The sequence below is a fragment of the Antechinus flavipes genome, chromosome 2 (assembly GCF_016432865.1).
Source record: "Antechinus flavipes isolate AdamAnt ecotype Samford, QLD, Australia chromosome 2, AdamAnt_v2, whole genome shotgun sequence".
NCBI classification, from domain to species: domain Eukaryota; kingdom Metazoa; phylum Chordata; class Mammalia; order Dasyuromorphia; family Dasyuridae; genus Antechinus; species Antechinus flavipes.
Window position 1 is genome coordinate 323,912,264 of NC_067399.1, and position 18,891 is coordinate 323,931,154.

An 18,891-nucleotide genomic window follows, 5' to 3' on the forward strand; every position below is an offset into this window, starting at 1 on the left:
CTAGTGTTTCCCTGTTGCAAATAATACTAGTTTGGGGTTTTAGATATATACTTTTATCATTAAATAAAGGATGGGCCTATAGTATTGCAGGTAAGACGTCATGACAGAATTTTTCAGTAGGCTACAGCATATATTTTCCTGAATCACATTCCATGACTTTAATAACAATACAGAGACCACTTTGAGTGGGAGTATATTCTGTAGTTCTTGCTGATGGAGAGGCTGAAGCTAGTGGATCACTTGAGCTTTGGAGTTCTTGAGCTGGGATAAGCTAATAGCTGATTAGGTATGTACATTAAGTCTGCAGATGTTAGGCTTGAAGTCAGAAAGACTTGAATCAAATCAAAATCATAACTATCAGAAATATAACTAGTTGTATAACTATGGACAAGTCACTTAAATGCCATTTCCCTCAGTTTCTTCATCTGCAAAATAGGGACTTTAATAATAGCATCTACTATTCAGGCTTGTTGTGAGAACAAAAAGAGATAATATTTGTAAAGCATGTAGCCCAGTACCTGGCACATAGTAGACACTATTAAAATTGTATCTGTTCTTCTTATTATCAAGGTGGTGGACCCCCAGAAGAAGCAGGGCATCAGGTTGCCTAATGAGGGACTCACTGCTCTAGCTTAGAAGAAATTGAGCACATTAAACTTCCTTGCTGATCATTGCAGGGATCTTGCCCATTAATGGTCATTGTACTTCCAGGTTGGGTGAAATAGAGACCTGGCTTTAAAAAAGCAAAATAATTGCTAAATTGGCATATATTGGAACAAAATTCTAGTAGGTGCCATTGTTACATTGTTACTAGAAAGAACTCTACATTGACTTCTTTGATAAACATATTCTTTTAATGTTATAGGCCAGGTTTTCAAATTTTAGTTTGGACTCTTGGTCCAGTAGGTAGATCCTTGAGGTGATATGATGAGATATCTATCTTTATTGATTCTTATAGAGAAAGTCCATTCATGTGACCAGGAAAGACAGAGTGCACTAGAAGAGGCTCGTCAGAACCCCCGGGAGGGGATCGTTATCCCAGAGTGTGCCCCAGGAGGGCTTTATAAGCCAGTACAGTGCCACCAGTCCACTGGCTATTGTTGGTGTGTCCTGGTTGACACAGGACGCCCACTTCCTGGGACTTCCACTCGGTAAGACTGACAAGCTGTTTGTCTCAGGTTTTGAATTAGAAACTGGGACTAGAAAAATGGTAAGGATGAGAGATCTATTCATGTTGCCCAAAAAACAGTCTTCCCTTTACAATGGTTATACATGAGTCTTGCCACCTGGGTTTTGTGAGTGCTTCATTGGTAGTTAAATTGCCTAAACTAGAATAATGACCTTTCAAAAAGTGCTTTTGTGATCCCCTTTAAAAGATAATTAAAATAATACAATTAGAATCATTTATAATGAGATTTATTTAGTTTGTGGCTTCCTGAAGATTATTGTGATCAATGTATAAATTGCTCTTCTGGTTCATCAGCAAAATGCTAAATTAGTTGCTACAAATGTTCCAAGTTTTCCAAAATCTTCATATTCATCATTTCTTATGGCAAAACAATGTTCTATTATATTCATTTATGACAATTTGTTTAGCCATTACCCAATCAATGGGCATCCATTTTCCTTACAGCTCTTAGCAATTACAAAATGTACTGCTATAGATATTTTTGTACATATTACTGATTTCCCTCTTCCTTTGACCTCTGGGAGTAAATGACTAGTAATGAGTTTACTGAGTCAGAGGATACTATACAGTTTAGTGATTTTTTAAAAAAATAATCCCAAATTATTTTCTAGAATAATCAGATTAGTTCATCACTATTTATATGATTATAAAAATAACAACTGGATGCTCTGTTATGAATGCTAAACTCACAGCAAAGCTGCAAATTATTAGTCAAACTGAAGTACATTTTTATCTCCTTCAGATATGAGACTCCTGTATGTGAAAGTGACGCCAGGTCGAAGAGTTCAGAAATGGACGATCCATTTAAAGAAAGAGAACTACCAGGTAGGATGAAATCTGTCTCTTATCTGGATTTTTTTCTCCTTTTTCTTTCACTGAAAAATCTCTCTTCTTCTCTATGCCCCAGTTTTCCCAAGTATGGATGCAGACTAGCTTACCCATCCACTGACCTACCTTGGAATGGATGAGAAATTGACTGTGCAAGTGCTTTGGGACCCCACAGATAAAGGAGTTCTATTAATGCAAAAGTGGCAATAATTCATTCAGTTTTTAAATAAGTAAAACACATGGTTTGCATAAAATATGTCAGTCAGATTCAGGTTGAGGAAGCCTCTCATTCTATGGCCATGTTATCCACCTTGTAGGTAATAGATTGACTCTCCTTATAGTGTCAAATAGCATGGAGTTGGACTCAAATGTGCATATCTAAGCAAGTGTAGAGGTCCTAGAGGTGATAAATGTCCAGTTTGCAGCCTGACTTTTTTTTTTTTTTTTTTTTTGCTTTCCCTTCTTGCAACAAGGTCAGAATTGTGGTTTGGAATACTAATAGTACCAGCCTTGCAGGCTCTAAATTCTATCCAAAGCACATTTTCCTTGGTATCAGTGACTCTAGGATCCAGGCAAATCTGTGAAACTATACATCATAAGATGAGCCCATTTTGGATTGGCCTTTTTGATACAGTGTTGAAAGGATTTTCATGAAAGGAAGCACAGATTAGATTTAAAGGTAGAAAAGATAACATGAAATCTTTTTATTCCCCTTTTTCTACACACACACACACACACACACACACACACACACTCCCCCTCACCCTTATAACAAAGAACTACAATTAAGTGAAAGAGAAATGTTAGCATATCTGACAGTATAGGCTTCATTCCACATTGCTAATCTATTAGCTCCCATCTGAGGAAGCATATTTCACTGTACTAAAATTAACTTTGATTATTGCACTGAGCAGAATTCTGAAATCTTTCATTGTTATTTTCCTTTACATTGTCATGATCAACATATAGATTGTTCCAATATTCTACTACATTAATTCATGACAACTTGTCCTCCATTCCCCAATCAATTTGTAACTGTAAAATGCACTGTTAAAAATATTTTTTGTATATTTTATTCCTTTTCTTCCACCATTAATCTCCTTGGAGTATATGCCTGGTAATGATATTATTGAGTCAGGGGACTATATACATCTTAATGATTTCTTTTTTATATTTTCAAATTATTTTCTGGATTCATCTGTAGTTCACAGATAAACTAATGATGCATTAATGTCCCTTGCTTCTCATAATCCTCCTTAACATTTATTATTCTCATAATTTGTTATCTTTGCCAGACTGATGGGAGAAACTTAAGTGTTGTTTTAATTTGCCTTTCTCATATTAGTAGTAATTTGGAGCATTCTTTCATATGATTATCAATAGCTTGTATTTATACTTAAGGGAGGATCTAGGAATCACTTTGTGCTCCTGGCTTTGTGAATTGAGGGGAAAATTAAGTCTGACATTGCTAATTTGTCAGGAATACCTGAGCTTTGGGATCCTAGGTTAGTCTACTTACCTATGGAGGTCAAAAGAACATTAAAATGGCATGGAATTGTTTGAAGGTAGAAAAAATCCCAGAAGTAAAATTATCTGATCAAGGAAAGATAAGGAGAGATGTGGTAATCTCATAGGCATAGCATATCTGGAGATTGTTCCATTCTTTTATGCCCTGGTCAGATCTCAGCTAAAAATGTATATATCTGGATGTCACATTTCAGAGATATTGACAAACTGGAGTTCATCTAAGGAAGAGCTACTAAGCTGGTGAAAGACGATGCATGTCAAAGATTACTTGCAGGGATTAGAAATGTTTAATATGAACAAGAGAACACTTGTAGTTTTTCAACAGTGCCTGACTCCTTGTGAACCCTTTGAAATTTTCCTGGAAAGATACTAAAGTGGTTTGCTGTTTCCTACTCCAGCTCATTTTACATTTTACAGATGAGGAAACTGAGGCAAATAAGGTTAAGTGACTTATCCACTAAGTATGTGAGGCCAGATTTGAACTCAAAATGAGTCTTTCTGATGGAAGGACAGGTACTCTACTGCGCCACTTAGTTGCCCAAGAGAACACTTAGGGAAATATATTCACTCTCTTCAGATATCTGAAGGGAAGACATTATTTTTGTTCCTAGTAAGCAAGAACCAAGATTAACAAATATAGGCAGACTTTGTTTTAATATGGATATAAGAATTAATATTAATTAATTAATTAATATTAATATAAGGAAGACCACCAAAATAATTAGCTTTCCAGAAATGAAAACCAAAAGGTTCCCAGTCATTAGAGATATTTGTTACATCTATTTGTTAGTAATATTGTAGAGGATTCTCCTTCATAGGACCAGAGGTTAGACTCGATGGCTTCTAAAGTTCCTTTAATACAAAGAATTTTCCATTCTAGTCGGGAGAGGCAGTTTCCTTGCCTAGTTGATATCTATCATCTGTTTTCTCTTATTATTCCCTCCTATAGGCTGTCCAGAAGGGAAGAAAATGGAATTTATCACCAGTTTGCTAGATGCTCTCACCACAGATATGGTTCAGGCTATTAATTCGGCAGCACCTACTGGAGGTGGGAGGTAAGCATGACTTTTTTTGACTTAGCAGGGAATCTGGGGATAGTATGAGAAAAGGGCTTAAGGATAGAGTAAATTTCTTTTTCTCATTATGAGTTGAAAACTTTCATTTTTTCTCTCTCCTCTAGTTAATCAGAATTTATTGCTCTGTAGCCTTTTAGTACTGTTTATAGGCCAAATATCTTCTTGTTCATGAGAGTGGTTGGATTCAGATGTAGAGAGCTTGAAATAGAAGAAAGGAATTGTGTGTATGATGGAAAAGATGTAATTCGTGAAAGCAAAGAAATACTACACAGAATTATTGAAGAACAGAGTAGGGGGTAGAATGTTAAACATATGGTATGAATTCTTTCTTTATTTATTTTTTTGCTGCAGCAATTGGGGTTAAATGACTTGCCCAGGGTCACACAGCCAAAAAGTATTAAATGTGAGCCCAGATTTGAACTCAGGTTCTCCTGATTTCAGGGCCGGTGCTCTGTCCACTACACCACCTAGCTGCCCTGGTATGACTTTTTACATCAGAAACAGCATAGGGCCAGTCAGTGAATCAGGATTCTGGACTTCATGATTTTATACTCTCATAGAGAAATCCAAAGTTATTGCCTCTTTGACATGGTATTTGAAACTGTTTTTGCACAGAAATATGGAGCTCACTCTCCTCAAGCTCTAGTTGATGGGCCTCTTATATAGATCAATTCAAGCAATAGATTCGGTCATAACATGCAGTTCATAAGATCTGTTTTCACATTGAGCATGAGAAACCCCCTTCCTGTTAGTCCCACTGCTATGAAGCTATTTTTTTCTTGTCTTGATGAAAAATGAGTTGTCCTAAATTCAAGTGAGTTTATCATTGTATCATCTATATTATTTAAATCTGGGAAATAGGTCAGAGAAAACCTAGAGCAAAGATCTCAGTTAATTATAAATTCTCAGTCAGAAGCTATTAAAAGAAGCAATTTTCAAGTATGTTTTTTTTTTTTATTTTCAAACCCCATTTTATTTACAGGGGTTTTCATCATGGCCAGGCTTTACTGTGTAACATGGCTCAGAAACACATTCCCCTTAGTTTAAGAGGATATGATATTGGGGCTTGGGACTTGATTGATTACTAAGGAGAAAGCAAAAGGTACTAGGCAGTCTATGGTGGCAACCTTAGAAGTACCAGGATAATGAATGGGAGACCAGTCAGAGAATATGTAATCTCCTGAAAATACTTCTCTACCCAGGAGCTTAAGGACAATGTTGAAATCTGTCAGTTTTGATTTCTTGGCAAATCCATGATAATTCCTATCTTCTCTTTCTGAATGTTAATAAGTCATTCACTTAATCTACTGGAGGATTTTTCTGATGAAGTAAATTAATCTCATTGGTCTATGATTTGCAGAATTTACCTTTCTATTACTTTTTTTGAAAATTGGAACCTTGTTTCTCTCCAATACCTCTGTCATTCTCTATAATTACTCAATGGTAATAAGCAGCAATTAGAAATCTCAATTGTATGTTTTCAGTGTTCTGGGATAAACCATATGTGAGTTTTAAAGACAAACTTATTTAGATTAAGTAGATGCTTCTATTACCTTGTTTTGTTCTTAACTATATTTGTTTTAGCCTATACAAGTAATTTTCTTTGATAGGGAAAACAAAAGCTTTAGAATTCTAACCACAGAATTTAAATTGGTCCCTTCCTTCTGTCTTCAGCTAATCTTGTATCATCTGCCTCAGAATTTTAATATCATATCTAGAAAGAAAATAGAGAGCAAGGCACGGCATAAGATTCACTTTAATATGTGTGTATATTATATATTTTAAATGAACATATATACATATATGAGAGGAAGAAATACATAGAGAGATGACTTACTTTGAAAAAAGCACTGTACTGGGTGGTGTGGAAGTATATAAAGATACAATGGAGATGGTTCCTGAACTCTGTTAGTTTAAGACCTACAACAAAGCTTTATGTAACTAAAATATATGTAAGAGTGTTACAAAGTATTTGAAAGATTTGGAGCCTTGACTGGTTGAAAGTATCAAAAAAGGTTTCATGGAGTAGAGTATCATGATATATGCTAGTAATCCTGGGTGCTAGAAATGGTGAGACTGATGGATCATTGGGATTGGGAATTCTCAAAAGGTCTAAAGTTGATTCAGGGTCCTCACTAAGTTTGGCACCAATATGGTGCCTAAGAGGGATCTACAAGGCTCCCTAGGAAGGGTCAAACCAGGAGGAAAAAAAAAAAACAGGACAAGTCAGAACTTACGTGCCTATGAGTACTATGAGGGATCTCACTGGATTTTGACTATAATGTTTCTAAGAGTTTCATTTGAAAGTTGCTTTCAAGAAGTGGCCAGTGTAACTTTTTTTCTTATTTTAATCTTGCCTTCTTGTTCTATGAGATCTGGGCAGTTTTCTTTGAGCCTACTTCTTCCGTTGGTTATTATTTTAGCTCTAGGCTCTAAATACTTCTGGAGAGAATGTCTGGATTGGTCTTGCTGCTGCTTTATTGGGATATTGAATGTTGTATTATTCTAGAAATCTTGAAATATAATGTCTAGATTCTTTTTTTTAGTTGTGACTTTTCAGCAATGTTTAAATTATCTTTCCTTAATCTGTTGTTCAGGTCAATTTTTAAAAATAATATTTTGTTCTTTTTTCAATTATATATAAAAACAATTTTTAGCATTCATTTCTGGAAATTTTTGAGTTCTAAATTTTTCTCCCTCCCCAGATTCTAAAATGGTAATCAATTTGATATAGATTATATATGTGTAATCATGTAAAACAGATTTCCATGTTAGTCATAGTTGTGAAAGAAGAAACAAGGTCAGTTTTTGTTTCAGTTTTTGTTTACTAAACAAAAAATACTTTATATCCTCTCCCTCTCTTTTATCTTATGGAATCATTGGCTTTTATTGGGTCCATTCACATTTTCAGGGAGTTAATTGCATTGGCAACATCTTATCTCTTTCATGCCAAGCTATGTACTTTCCAATTCTTTCTTTTAGTAGCTTTCAATTCTTTTCCTATAGTTTTCTTATTTCTCTTATAAAATCATTTTTGGTTTTTGTTTTTTTTAATTCATCTCTTTCAGGATCTCCAGTCAAATCTGCTTAAGCTGAGTTATTTAAGACTTTGCTTATAGATGTTTTAAAGTCATTTTCTTCTTTTGAGGTTTATCTTGAACTTCCCTGTCACCACAATAGCTTTTTATGGTGAGATTCTTCGCTCATTTTCCCAATTATGTTAGGGCCAGTCTCTGAAAATTTCTGGAAGGAATGTCTGGACAGGTTTTGTTGATGCTTTCTTGAGATATTGAATGTTGTGTCATTCTAAGATTTCATGAACAGATAAGCCTGGAGACCTGGAAAACCTGAAAACTTACGCACTAGACAATTTGATTGCTGGCCTTTTTGGTTTAAGCTCTACAAGTTTCTCACCTAAATTTGGGGTTAAACAACAGGCCTCTGGACTTGCCCCATTTGGAGTTTCAGTACATTATTTTAGGATTCAACTGCTATCCTCCAGATAGAAAGCTCCACTGGTTCAGAATGACTTACTATAAGCTTCCTTTTGCTTTAGGATTTCTGCCCTGGTTATTCCTCTGCAGACTTCAACTGAGCTAGAAGCTGAACCCAACTGTGCTCCTAGAGTCAGAATCATAGACTTGCTACTTGCTTTTGAATTTGCTCTTTGATCGGCAGATACTTTAGAGCTCATGATCACTCTCTCCTGTAATATTTACCCCAAGGTATAAATCCCTTCCTTAGTCTGTCTTGAATCTATAACACAAAACTAAGTAATGAATAACACAGCTGCCATTTGGCACCTCACAGAAGTTTAGGTGCCTCCCTGCTGGATTTAGGATATCTTCTTGCCCCCAAAACACACATAGCCTTTCTCTACACAGGAATATTTTGTTCATGGCATATTCCTTCAGAACTCTATTCCCAATGTCTCTGTTTATCTTCTTATGTTGACCTGGAGTGGGAAAAATGATCCAATTGAATTTTTGAAAAATTCCTGATTATTATTTGGCCTGGTACATTTCCTAGATCTGTTTTGGAATAGTTGTGGGTACAGGATATGGGATGAGAGGACTCTACTTCCTGGAAGACACCATCTTCCATGGGAGAGACATGATTAATCTCATGAAAGTATTCTCATATTTAGCAAGGGATGAATTAGATGAGGATGAGACTGGATAATTATAGAAGCCTACTGGCATAGTTTATTTGAAAAAACAATGATATGAACTAGGGCTGTATCATGGAATGAATAGAGGGAGATATAACATAGGTAAAATGGACAAAAGAATACTGATAGGGGGAGAAAAGGACAAGGTTGACTGAAGATTTTGAACTTTTATAATTGCAAATATAGTGATACCAGTTAGAGAAATAGGAAACTCAGTCTGAGGATCTGGTTTGGAAGAAGTCTGAAGTGACTTCAGTTTTGAATATAGAATTTGTCGCATGAAGCCAGTTAGGTCAAATCAGACCTGGCCTATTTGTTTGACCTGGATCTTTCTAGCTCTAGGTACTAGTCTCTGGTGGGATATAAGTTAAAGTTCCCTGCATTTCTGATGGAGGAAGCTTAGTTGAATGAGAGGTCTTTGGTCCTAATAATGGCAACAATAAAGAGAAAATTTCCACCTCACTTACTCCATTCATAATATTTTTAATATCTTGTTCTCTTCAAAACTCTCTCATAATACTCTTTTGCCACTAACTATCTTTGACCATCTAATCTTCCCTGACAGAAAATGTGTTGAAAGCAAGCATGGATGAAATTTAATATATAAATATTTCCATGGAAACTTCTACCTTCCAATGAGGCTTGAAAATCTTGATCAGTTTTGTGTTCATGGGACTATGCTAATGTTTGACACCCTTGTCCTTCCCCCTCAAGTTCCTCAGAATAGTACAAATATTTGATGCTGTATTTGCATTTTAATTCTGCTGGATACAAAAAAAAATAAGTTTTCATTCTAGTTTTGCCATTAGCCAGGTTGTTTGACCTTCTGCATGTTATTATGTCAGTCTTGATCTTGATTTATTCAATGGAAAAATGAGGGATTTTGTTTTACAATTCTATAAATGTTGGAGGTGAAAAATTGAGAGTCTTTAAGCATAGAAAGATTTTCCATTCGATAGTTTTCCCCTATGAGAAAGGAAAAGGGAAGAGAAGGATCCAAACAAATATTAACTCATTGATCCTCACAACCATCTTGAGAGGTAGGTTCTATTATTTTCTCTATTTGACAGTTGAGTAAACTAAAGAAGACAGAGGTTAAACAACCAGTGTCTAATAAGTGTATGAGGCTGAATTTGAACTCAAGTACTCCTGACTCAACTTATCTTCAATAAATACATGTCCTCTGGAGTGATATTACATTATGGGTTATAGTTTGTAATTTTATCTCACCAAGAAAAAGACAATCAGTGTAGTATTTTTAGCCCTATCCTTTTTTCACTGTGATCATATATACAATGATGAATTGAGAGAAGGCATCAGTAAGAAAGGAAATTGAATAAGTTGAATGAGTTGAATAAGTCTCTGGAGATTTAGAATATTTGCTTGACTTGGCTAAATATCCAAGATGACCTTTTACACATTCCTGAAAAGTGGTTGGCATAGCAGAAATGGACTCGAGATGTTGGCCAAAGCTGGTTGCTTTGAAGTAAGAGTTCCTGCCATTCATGTTCCTTACCTTAATTAGAGTTCGTAAAAGCTATGGCAGCAATTAAAGATAGAAACTTAAAAAGAGAAGGGTGAAATTTTGCCCTTTTCAGAATTCAGAGAAAACCTCTAGGGAGGGACCTTACTAGTTTTTGCATAGATTCCCCAACATAAGTAGACAAGTACTCTCTTCCTGAACAACCTTCAATGATCAACTACAGACACAAGGTAAATTAGCATTGGACCATAATACAATTAATCAAGACCTGAAATTTGATATCACATGGATCCTGTCCAAATGCTTTTAGTTTTTTGGAATACCCCAAAGACTTCATGGTTTCTCCTATGAATTAGCTGGGTGGCACAGTAGATAGAATACTGAGCTAGGAGTCAAAAAAAAAAAAAAATCTGAGTTCAGTGCAGCCTCGGACACAAGCAAGCCACTCAACCTCCGTCTGAGTCAATTTCCTCAACTATAAACTAGGGATAATACTAGCACCTATTTTACTGGATTGTTGTGAGGATCAAGTGAGATACTAGTAACACAGTGCCTAGCAAATAGTAAATGCTGAACAAGTGTTTGTTTTCTTCCTCACTTCGGTGACATAAATGTAGAGGACAATATAGTGACCTCTAGAGTACCAAAGCCTTTAGATACGAATCTCTAACTTTTTAAAAAAGAAAATCAATTTTGTAACTTCCCCAAAGCCTTTTGGTTGCTGATTAATTATCAGTCATCAGACCTATGGAGAATACAAAGAGGTAATAACTTCTTTTTGTGGAAAAGCAGCTGCCACACATATTTGCCTAATGGCAAGGAATCACTGAAAACCAGGGAACTGAACAAGATCAAGATTTAAACTCAATGAATCACATTTCTTAAATTGGAAAGCATTAATCTAAAAGTAAGATAAAATGATTCCAGTCTATAGCAGCATAGGAGACATGACTTCCCTCTACTGTGTTTCCTTGGGGAGTATCCAAGCCTTTCTCTTATGATGACATAGTCCTGTGAAAGACCACCAACTGAGACCCAGACTGACTTATCAAATATCACATAGGTGGTAATCATCAGAGATAAGATTTTAATCCAAATCCTCTGGCTCTAGATGTTTTTCCTTCCAACTAATGAACTCTCCCTATAATATTAGTTTTATATGTGTGTTCCATTTGATGTGCACACATCTAATTCTCATGATTTGATTTGGGGAACTTAAGCACTATTCTCATTGATCACATTTTGCTTATGTTGTATTAAGTGATTGTTTTTCCTTGGATTTTAGGATGCTTCTCAGCCAATAGTATGGTTCAGCTGATTTTCATTAAATAGTATATCTCTAAAATCCTCCTCACTGTTCTTATAACTTTTCTAACAAAATGCCTTTTATTGGATACCATTCCTCTTTTTGTGTTGTCCTCCTGCAATGGAATATAAGATCTTTGAGGAAAGGAACAATTTTTATTTTTAGATTTGTATCATTAGTTGGCATATAATATATATAATAAGCCTTTTCATTCCTTCACTCAAATTATTTTTATGACTCTCCCTTCTTGGGCTTTATGTAGAGGTATAAAGGGCAGCTAGATGCCACAATGGATAGAAGGTGGACCTGGAGATGGGAAAACATATTCATGAGTTCAAATTCAGCTTCAGACAATTACTAGATATGTGACCATGGTCAAATTACAGAATCCTGTTTGCCTCGGTTTCCTCATCTGTAAAATGAGTTTGAGTGGGAAACAGCAAACTACTCTAGAATCAATACCAAGAAAATCCCAAGGTCACAAAGAGTTAGAAAAGACTAAAAAATAACAACAGAGATATGACGATTACTCTGCCTTCACCCAATCTCTATTTTTATCCTTAAATATTGCTCTGTATTTCCTTCTCTTCCTCTATCCCATGATGGTTTATTTCTCTCTTACATTGTAGTGCCAATGATTTTGACTGTCAGGACCATCAGGGCATTAGATAGGACACCTGCTTTTAATCTGTCTTCTTTCAACAATAACAGGAGCCTTATTGCTTAGAAGTAATTTTCCTCATCCTAGGATTACATTTACTTTTGGGGGCAAAAGGAGGACAGTAAAGAGTCACCATTGTATCATGTTGACTATGCTGGTGAGGATACTTGAATTCCACATTCTGTATGAGTCTAAGATGTCTTAATCTCTTTTGGTATCAGTCAAAAAGGACATAATACCTTCATACCATCTGTTCAGGGGACATTATAGGATCTAATAAGGAATTAATTTATAAGCAGTGGGGGAAAAATATCTGAGTGTGTGTTGTTCATTCTAACTAGGTTTGGGGGAAGTGACTTGCCCAGAGGTTGAAATAGGGGCCAGTACTGGAATTCTTGCAGATAAAAGTGATAGTGGTTCCATGATTTGTAGTATAGCCTCCTAAGTGAGTCTATGTCTATTCAGGGGTTTTCACCCACAAATTGCCCCCAAAAGAGGGAAGGTCGAGCAGTAAGGAGGTGTAATTGAAATAAAATAATCTGAGTGATGCCAAATTATGACCAAGAAGCAAAATGTAATTTGAGGATGGTAGGTGGATAAGATTTAAGAAATGTTAAATTCTAACTTCTATACTTTTTCCTAAGGATATTGAGAGAAGTATAGAAGAGTTGTTGATGTGAAGTGGGGGAAAGTAAGACGATTTATTCCTATGGAAAAGCCCTAAAAGAAAGTAGGGAAAGTCTCTGTCAACTGAGCAGCTAAAAACTGGACAGGACAGAGTCCTGAGAGCACATGCTAGAGGGAGCAATCTTTCCCTGGCAGGATCAGTGGGTCGGATGACCCACTCTTTTCCATCTTTCCCTGACTGAGGCTTTATTATTTCATCCTGTAGGTGAGACATTACGTTATGCTAATCCTAAAGGTTAAAGGAAAAGCTCGATTTTGCCTGGGAATCCCATGACCTCCCCCTAGCAAGGGAGAGACAGACAGTAAAACTCACTGCTTAAGGGTTAGCAGCCTTTCCCTCTCTCCTTCTTAGAAATGCTTCTGATGGGTTAGTAGATGTCAGACGCTTTTTTTTTTTTGGTATGCCTCCTCAGTGTCCTTTCTTCATTGGGTATATAGGGAGATTCTAGGCCAGTTGGCTGGGTCATATTTAAAGTTGTAACTTAGACTATAGTCTTTCTCTTTCCTCCCACAAAGAACTATACATGTTATAATCTCAATAGAATTTACTTTCAAGTACCTGCTTGTTATAGTCAAATGCGAAGGACCAGCTATGCCATTTATTCCTGTAACAAATGCAGTAGGATACTGAAGATAGCTTGAAGATAAAAATGCCCTCACCAAATCTCCAAACATTTTGTATTTCCTAGAAAACTTCGATGTTTAAGGACTATATATTGTCTGTATAGATAATACTCCCACGTGTCATTATGGAACAGTTTTAGAACTCCCAAAGACAACATTAATGAGATCTTATTGGTATTAAACTATTAATTTACTTTGGATTAATTCCTCTTTAAATTGCAGCTATAAAATAGATTATAAAGATATCCCAAACTTTCTGTGAGATGTTATTTTTTTATTCCTCTAATTTGTTCTGTTACCATTGATGCCTTTTTTTAATATAGGTAGCCATAGAAAAATTTCTGAGCAGGAGAGGGACTACTACCATTATCATATTCCCCATCTAACCCCCTTTTTGGGGCATCTGAGCAAACCAAAGAGGAGAGATGGATGTGATTATGCTTCCTGACTTGGAGATCTATCAGGTCAAATTTATCCATCCACTAGTTGATCCTTATTTATGGTTTAATAATAAAGAAAGGCCTGTAGTGTAATGCCCTGGATATCTGTTGTGTAGATAACTCAAAGTAGAGAAGTGATAACTCACACATATGACAACAAAATTAGGATCCAAAAAAGATACCTGTTAAATGTAAAGATTAAATCTAATAAAATGAAAGTTAATGGTGTTGTATTATCCTTGAATTAAACATAGAAACACACAATGGAAGAGCAATGACCAAACAACAATTTAGGTGAAAAAAGGCTGAGGATCTTCATTGGATTGTAAGCTTAATAATGCAATCCATCAAAAATAATTCATTAATAAGAGCACAATGTCCAAAATAAAGGTAAGCTATAAACCCATATAGTTCCATCATGCCCTACTCAGGATGATAGTCATAGCTCAGATTGTTGTGTTTAACTTGGGTTGCCACATCTAAAGAAAAATTTTGATAAGCCAGAACACATCTGTGAAGGATGAGAAGAAGAATAAAGGACTAGAAACCAAACCATAGGTTATGAAAAAAGGAACTGAAATTTAAATTGTTTAAAAAGGAAGATGGCATTGTCTTCATGCATTTGAAGTCCTGTTACATAAAAATGGGATTAAGTTTTTTTATTTTAATTTAGCTCTAGAAGATAGAACTAGCAGCATTGGTTAGAAGTTGCATCAAGACAGATTTAGGCTTGATATAAAAAGAAAATTTCTTAATAGAGCCATCTAAAATTGAAATTTGGGAAAGGGAGAGAGAAAGAGGCAATAATATTTCCATTACTGAAGATCTTATAATAGAAATTGCAAGTCCACTTTTCAAATTGGTCCTTTTCAATTTTATGATTTTGATTCAATAGTGAAACTCTAGTAGAGTACCACATCCCATAGCTCTCTCCTTCTTAGCCAAATGTTTGTACTTGTGATAACCTTCTGCCTTAGTGAGCCAGAAATGTGAAAACTCTTGGAATCTTGAGTATCTTGGCAAAGATAATTGAGTACTTTGCCATTTTCTTCTCTACCTTATTTTACAAATGAGGAAATGGAGGCAAATAAGGTTCCATGATTTGTCTAGGGTCACATACCTAGTAAATTTGAGATTAAATTTAAACTCATGATGAGTCTTCTTGATTCCAAACCCATTGCGCCACCTAGCTTCAAGTACTCATTCTACAACCATTTTAATGGGTTGGTGATCAAAGCTGGGATTAGAAGCTACAAGGTTTTGTTGTATTCCATCAGATCATACTCATGGAACCTCATGCTCAGCATTATCAACACAGTCTGTCCATCTAAGTGAAGTGCTTCTTTTCAGTTGCATGTATGCTAAAGGTGCTGATATATTTTGTTCCTGATTTTGCAGTTATTTCAATATGTTATATGAGGTGACTATCCAAAGCCGGGAATAATTTCCATGAACTGTGTATATGAATGAGCCTTGTGAATTTATATTCACACCATGACCACAGGGCATAAAGCCTTTTATAAAGCTTTCTTTAACTCTTCTAACCCATGATCATCTCTTCACTCCTGACTTTTTGTTTTTTACTACTTTTCAACACCTTTTTCTACACTACAGACATACTTAAATGGCACTTTCATTTGTACAGAGTGCTTTTCCTATAACAGCTTTGAGTGAAAGGCAGTGCAAGTGTAGTTATTAATATTTCACAGGGGAAGACACAAAGCAGCTGAATAGGGAGCCGAACTCGGGTTACCCAACTTCTTATGCTAGACTTTTCCACCGTGCCTCAATAATAACAATGTCAAGTAGACTGCAAAGTCTTTGAGGGGGAAGGACCATGTCATGAAAAAGGCTAACATCCTTGTTCTGGAAGGAGATGCAATCTTTCCTCTTTTTGACTTTCCCACTTATTCTGGGGAGGCGCAGCAAAGCATCTCCTGACCTGTATTGCTCAGGTTGGGCAAGTTGGTTTGTTGAAGGTTCTCTCAGTTTGTGGGTTCTTGAGAGAACAAATCTCTTGTGATTCAAATTGAAGGAGGGTGAATTAGACATCCTCAGTGGCTGACTTGGGACAGAAATTATGCCTCTGCCTTATTCAGCCCTGCTCCTTGGGAATGATCTGAGGTAATTGTGACCTTTCCCTTGGGAGACTTTCCAAGGGATCTAAGTATGGGGAATGGGTATGCTTTGGGCCTAGGTTCTCTGAGCCAGATCCAAGCCACACTCTGGAAGAGCGGGTGGTACACTGGTACTTTAGCCAGCTGGATAACAACAGCAGTAATGACATCAGCAAGAGAGAGATGAAGCCCTTCAAAAGATATGTGAAGAAGAAAGCCAAACCCAAGAAATGTGCCCGGCGTTTTACAGACTACTGTGACCTGAACAAGGACAAATCCATCTCACTACAAGAGCTGAAAGGCTGCCTGGGAGTGAGAAAGGAAGGAGGTAATTGGCTACTACAAGTGGGGTCATTCATGGTAGTCTAATGCCTTGAGCCTCTTCCAATTGCTGGTTCAAGTCTTAAGTGCTCTTGATTTTCTTTACCTCGATTTTCTTTAATAATACAGAATAATAAAGAATTAATTCTTTAACAATAATAATACAGAAATTCATTTAAAGAGGGATAATTACAACAGGGTATCCCCATGGCCTGAGAGGGTCTTACTGTCTTTAAGATGACTATTCAATTTTAGTTGCCAGACTAAAGGATAACATAGGCTCAGCTAGCTACCAGACATAAGCACTTATTTTCATGCTCTTGTAGAAAGCAGACATAACATTTTTCCAATGAGATGAATGAAAGTGAGGTCATAGGTTTTAAAGGTGCAAAGGATTTTTAAGATCATTTAATCCAACTGTCTCGTATACATGAGGAAACTGGAATCCAGAAAAATGACTTATCCAACATCATATTTGCCCCAAAGTCATCCAATTGATTAAGGGGGACACTGAAGCTAGCCAACCCGGTCTCTTTCTCTCCAAGTTTAGAGATTTTTGCACTAGGTAGAAGCAGGAAAGAAGGGCAATGCAGAAGGGACATGCTAGGGTTAGGAATTTAGTCTGAATTAGACTCAGCCCTTGTGCCATTTTGTAAATCAAAAGTCCTCTATATTTCAAGCCAAAATACTCAAAATAACCTTGAGGGATAGGTACTAGTAGTACTATTTTCCAGATAAAACTAAGGATACAAAAGACTCACACAGAATCACAAAGTTCCTAAATGTTCCAAGACCAGATTCCAACCTAACTTTTTCTGACTGCAAGTGCAAGATGCAAGGAAAAATAAACATAGCTACTCAATTTCCACCTGTTTCCCATACTCACATTTAGAGAAAGGAGCTAGACTAGGGAACAAAAGACCAGATACAAATGGCTGTCCCCTCCTTCTCCTTTGGTGACAAAGCACCTTCATGTTCTTGTCTTTTGCAGGTAGCAGCATGGGCAGCTTTCCTCATGGAAAAAGACAAGGCATTAACCCATTCAGTAAGTCACTTTCCTCTTTTTCTCCCCATTCAGTAAGTCACTTTCTTCTTTCTGTCCCTTTTCTATCAGTCCTTATTTTCCCTCAACTATTTCAACATCCTGTCAGGAAACTTATTCTAACTCTCTCATTTCATAATGAGATGGTCCAAAAGAAACGAGGCTTATGTTATTATTTCCTCTCCACCCTACCCCAGTCCATGGTTACAAGCAACTCAATACAGTTGAGTTTAGGGCTCATGTGCAACCATCTTGTGGCAAACATTTTTCTAGGATAAAGAATAAACAGAGACAACACTGAAAGTCCCTCTTTTAAATCTGTAAAGTGATTCCTCCAGAGGCCAGAGTGGGTTCATAAATTGTGTTTATTTGCAAGCTTTTCTACAATTGCAATTGCAAGCAAGTTGATCTTTTCACCCAGCTCTCTCTTCTTCTTCTCTCCACCTCCATCCCCACAACCATCTTACCTGAAGCTCCATGTGACTTTTGCTTATATTTTCTTCCTTCTCTCTATACTTATCCATATTCCCAGTAGGACAACTGGTCTAAAAGCAGAAGAGCGGGTGGAGAGTCCCATGAAGAGAGAATGGATCAGAGACCTTTGACCCTGACAAGTCACATCCTGCCTACCAGGAGAGGTGCCCACAATGTTTGCACTTTTAAATCATTCTCTCATGTGTGTATGTGTGTGTGTGTGTTGTTTTGTTTTGGGTCCTGTTTTTTTTTTTTTTTAACACTGTTATTGAATACCACAGTGGGAGAAGAGAAGAGGAAAAAAAGCAAAAGTTTTCTCTTTTTTTGACTCAGCTACTGACAACTTTTAGAGTTTTGTTTTGTTTTGTTTTGTTGGAGTTTGTTCAGCCTTGATAAGAAAGAGATTTATATACTGTATATAAATATATATGTGAATTGTACAGTTCTTTTGTACAAGCTTCAGAGTTGATGTTTTCTTTCCTGCACCCTACTAAAGGCTTTCCGGAAATCAATCATTATCTATTCTCATTCTGCTTAGAGACTGACCCTCCCTTTTTATTTTCTTCCTCATTCTCTTCAATAATGCACATGGAGATGGGAGTCTTACCTTTTTTATTGGAATAACTATGGTGGGATTACTAATTGTCTTCCTGGAGGAGGAAGTTGTCCCTACTGTCCCAATGGAAACAGTCCCTAACTTGGTAGTTCTTGAAGCAAGCTCCTTGAGTTATTCCTCCTTAGAATAGTGTTTGGGTTTCAACTTAGGATATAAGTTGACACCTAAACTCTTTATCAGGTTATGGAGGATAGAAATATCCAGCAAGCATGTGGGTGAAAACACTCCCTTCTTTCTCTGGGAAAAAAATCGTTGTAGCATAATAAAATCATGAAAATTATAGAATTGGGGGTAAATTAGCTTTCTTATGTATATTTCTGTAACACCAA

General features: G+C 36.4%; 1 protein-coding gene across 3 annotated transcripts in view; it reads left to right on the plus strand.

Annotated features, from left to right (window-relative positions):
• The window catches only part of SMOC1 (SPARC related modular calcium binding 1), a 191,185-nt gene extending 172,642 nt beyond the window's left edge, over nt 1-18,543 (plus strand). For 2 of the 3 annotated variants that reach the window (XM_051977685.1, XM_051977687.1), the window contains exons 8-13: nt 959-1,151; nt 1,932-2,014; nt 4,494-4,599; nt 16,190-16,437; nt 17,422-17,475; nt 18,005-18,543. In XM_051977685.1, coding sequence (XP_051833645.1) covers nt 959-1,151; nt 1,932-2,014; nt 4,494-4,599; nt 16,190-16,437; nt 17,422-17,475; nt 18,005-18,021 — 701 coding nt within the window. In that variant the 3' untranslated portion in view covers nt 18,022-18,543. The remainder of the gene's footprint in view (nt 1-958; nt 1,152-1,931; nt 2,015-4,493; nt 4,600-16,189; nt 16,438-17,421; nt 17,476-18,004) is intronic. The other variant, XM_051977686.1, reaches the window with a different exon arrangement.
• Nucleotides 18,544-18,891: the final 348 nt, after the last annotated feature.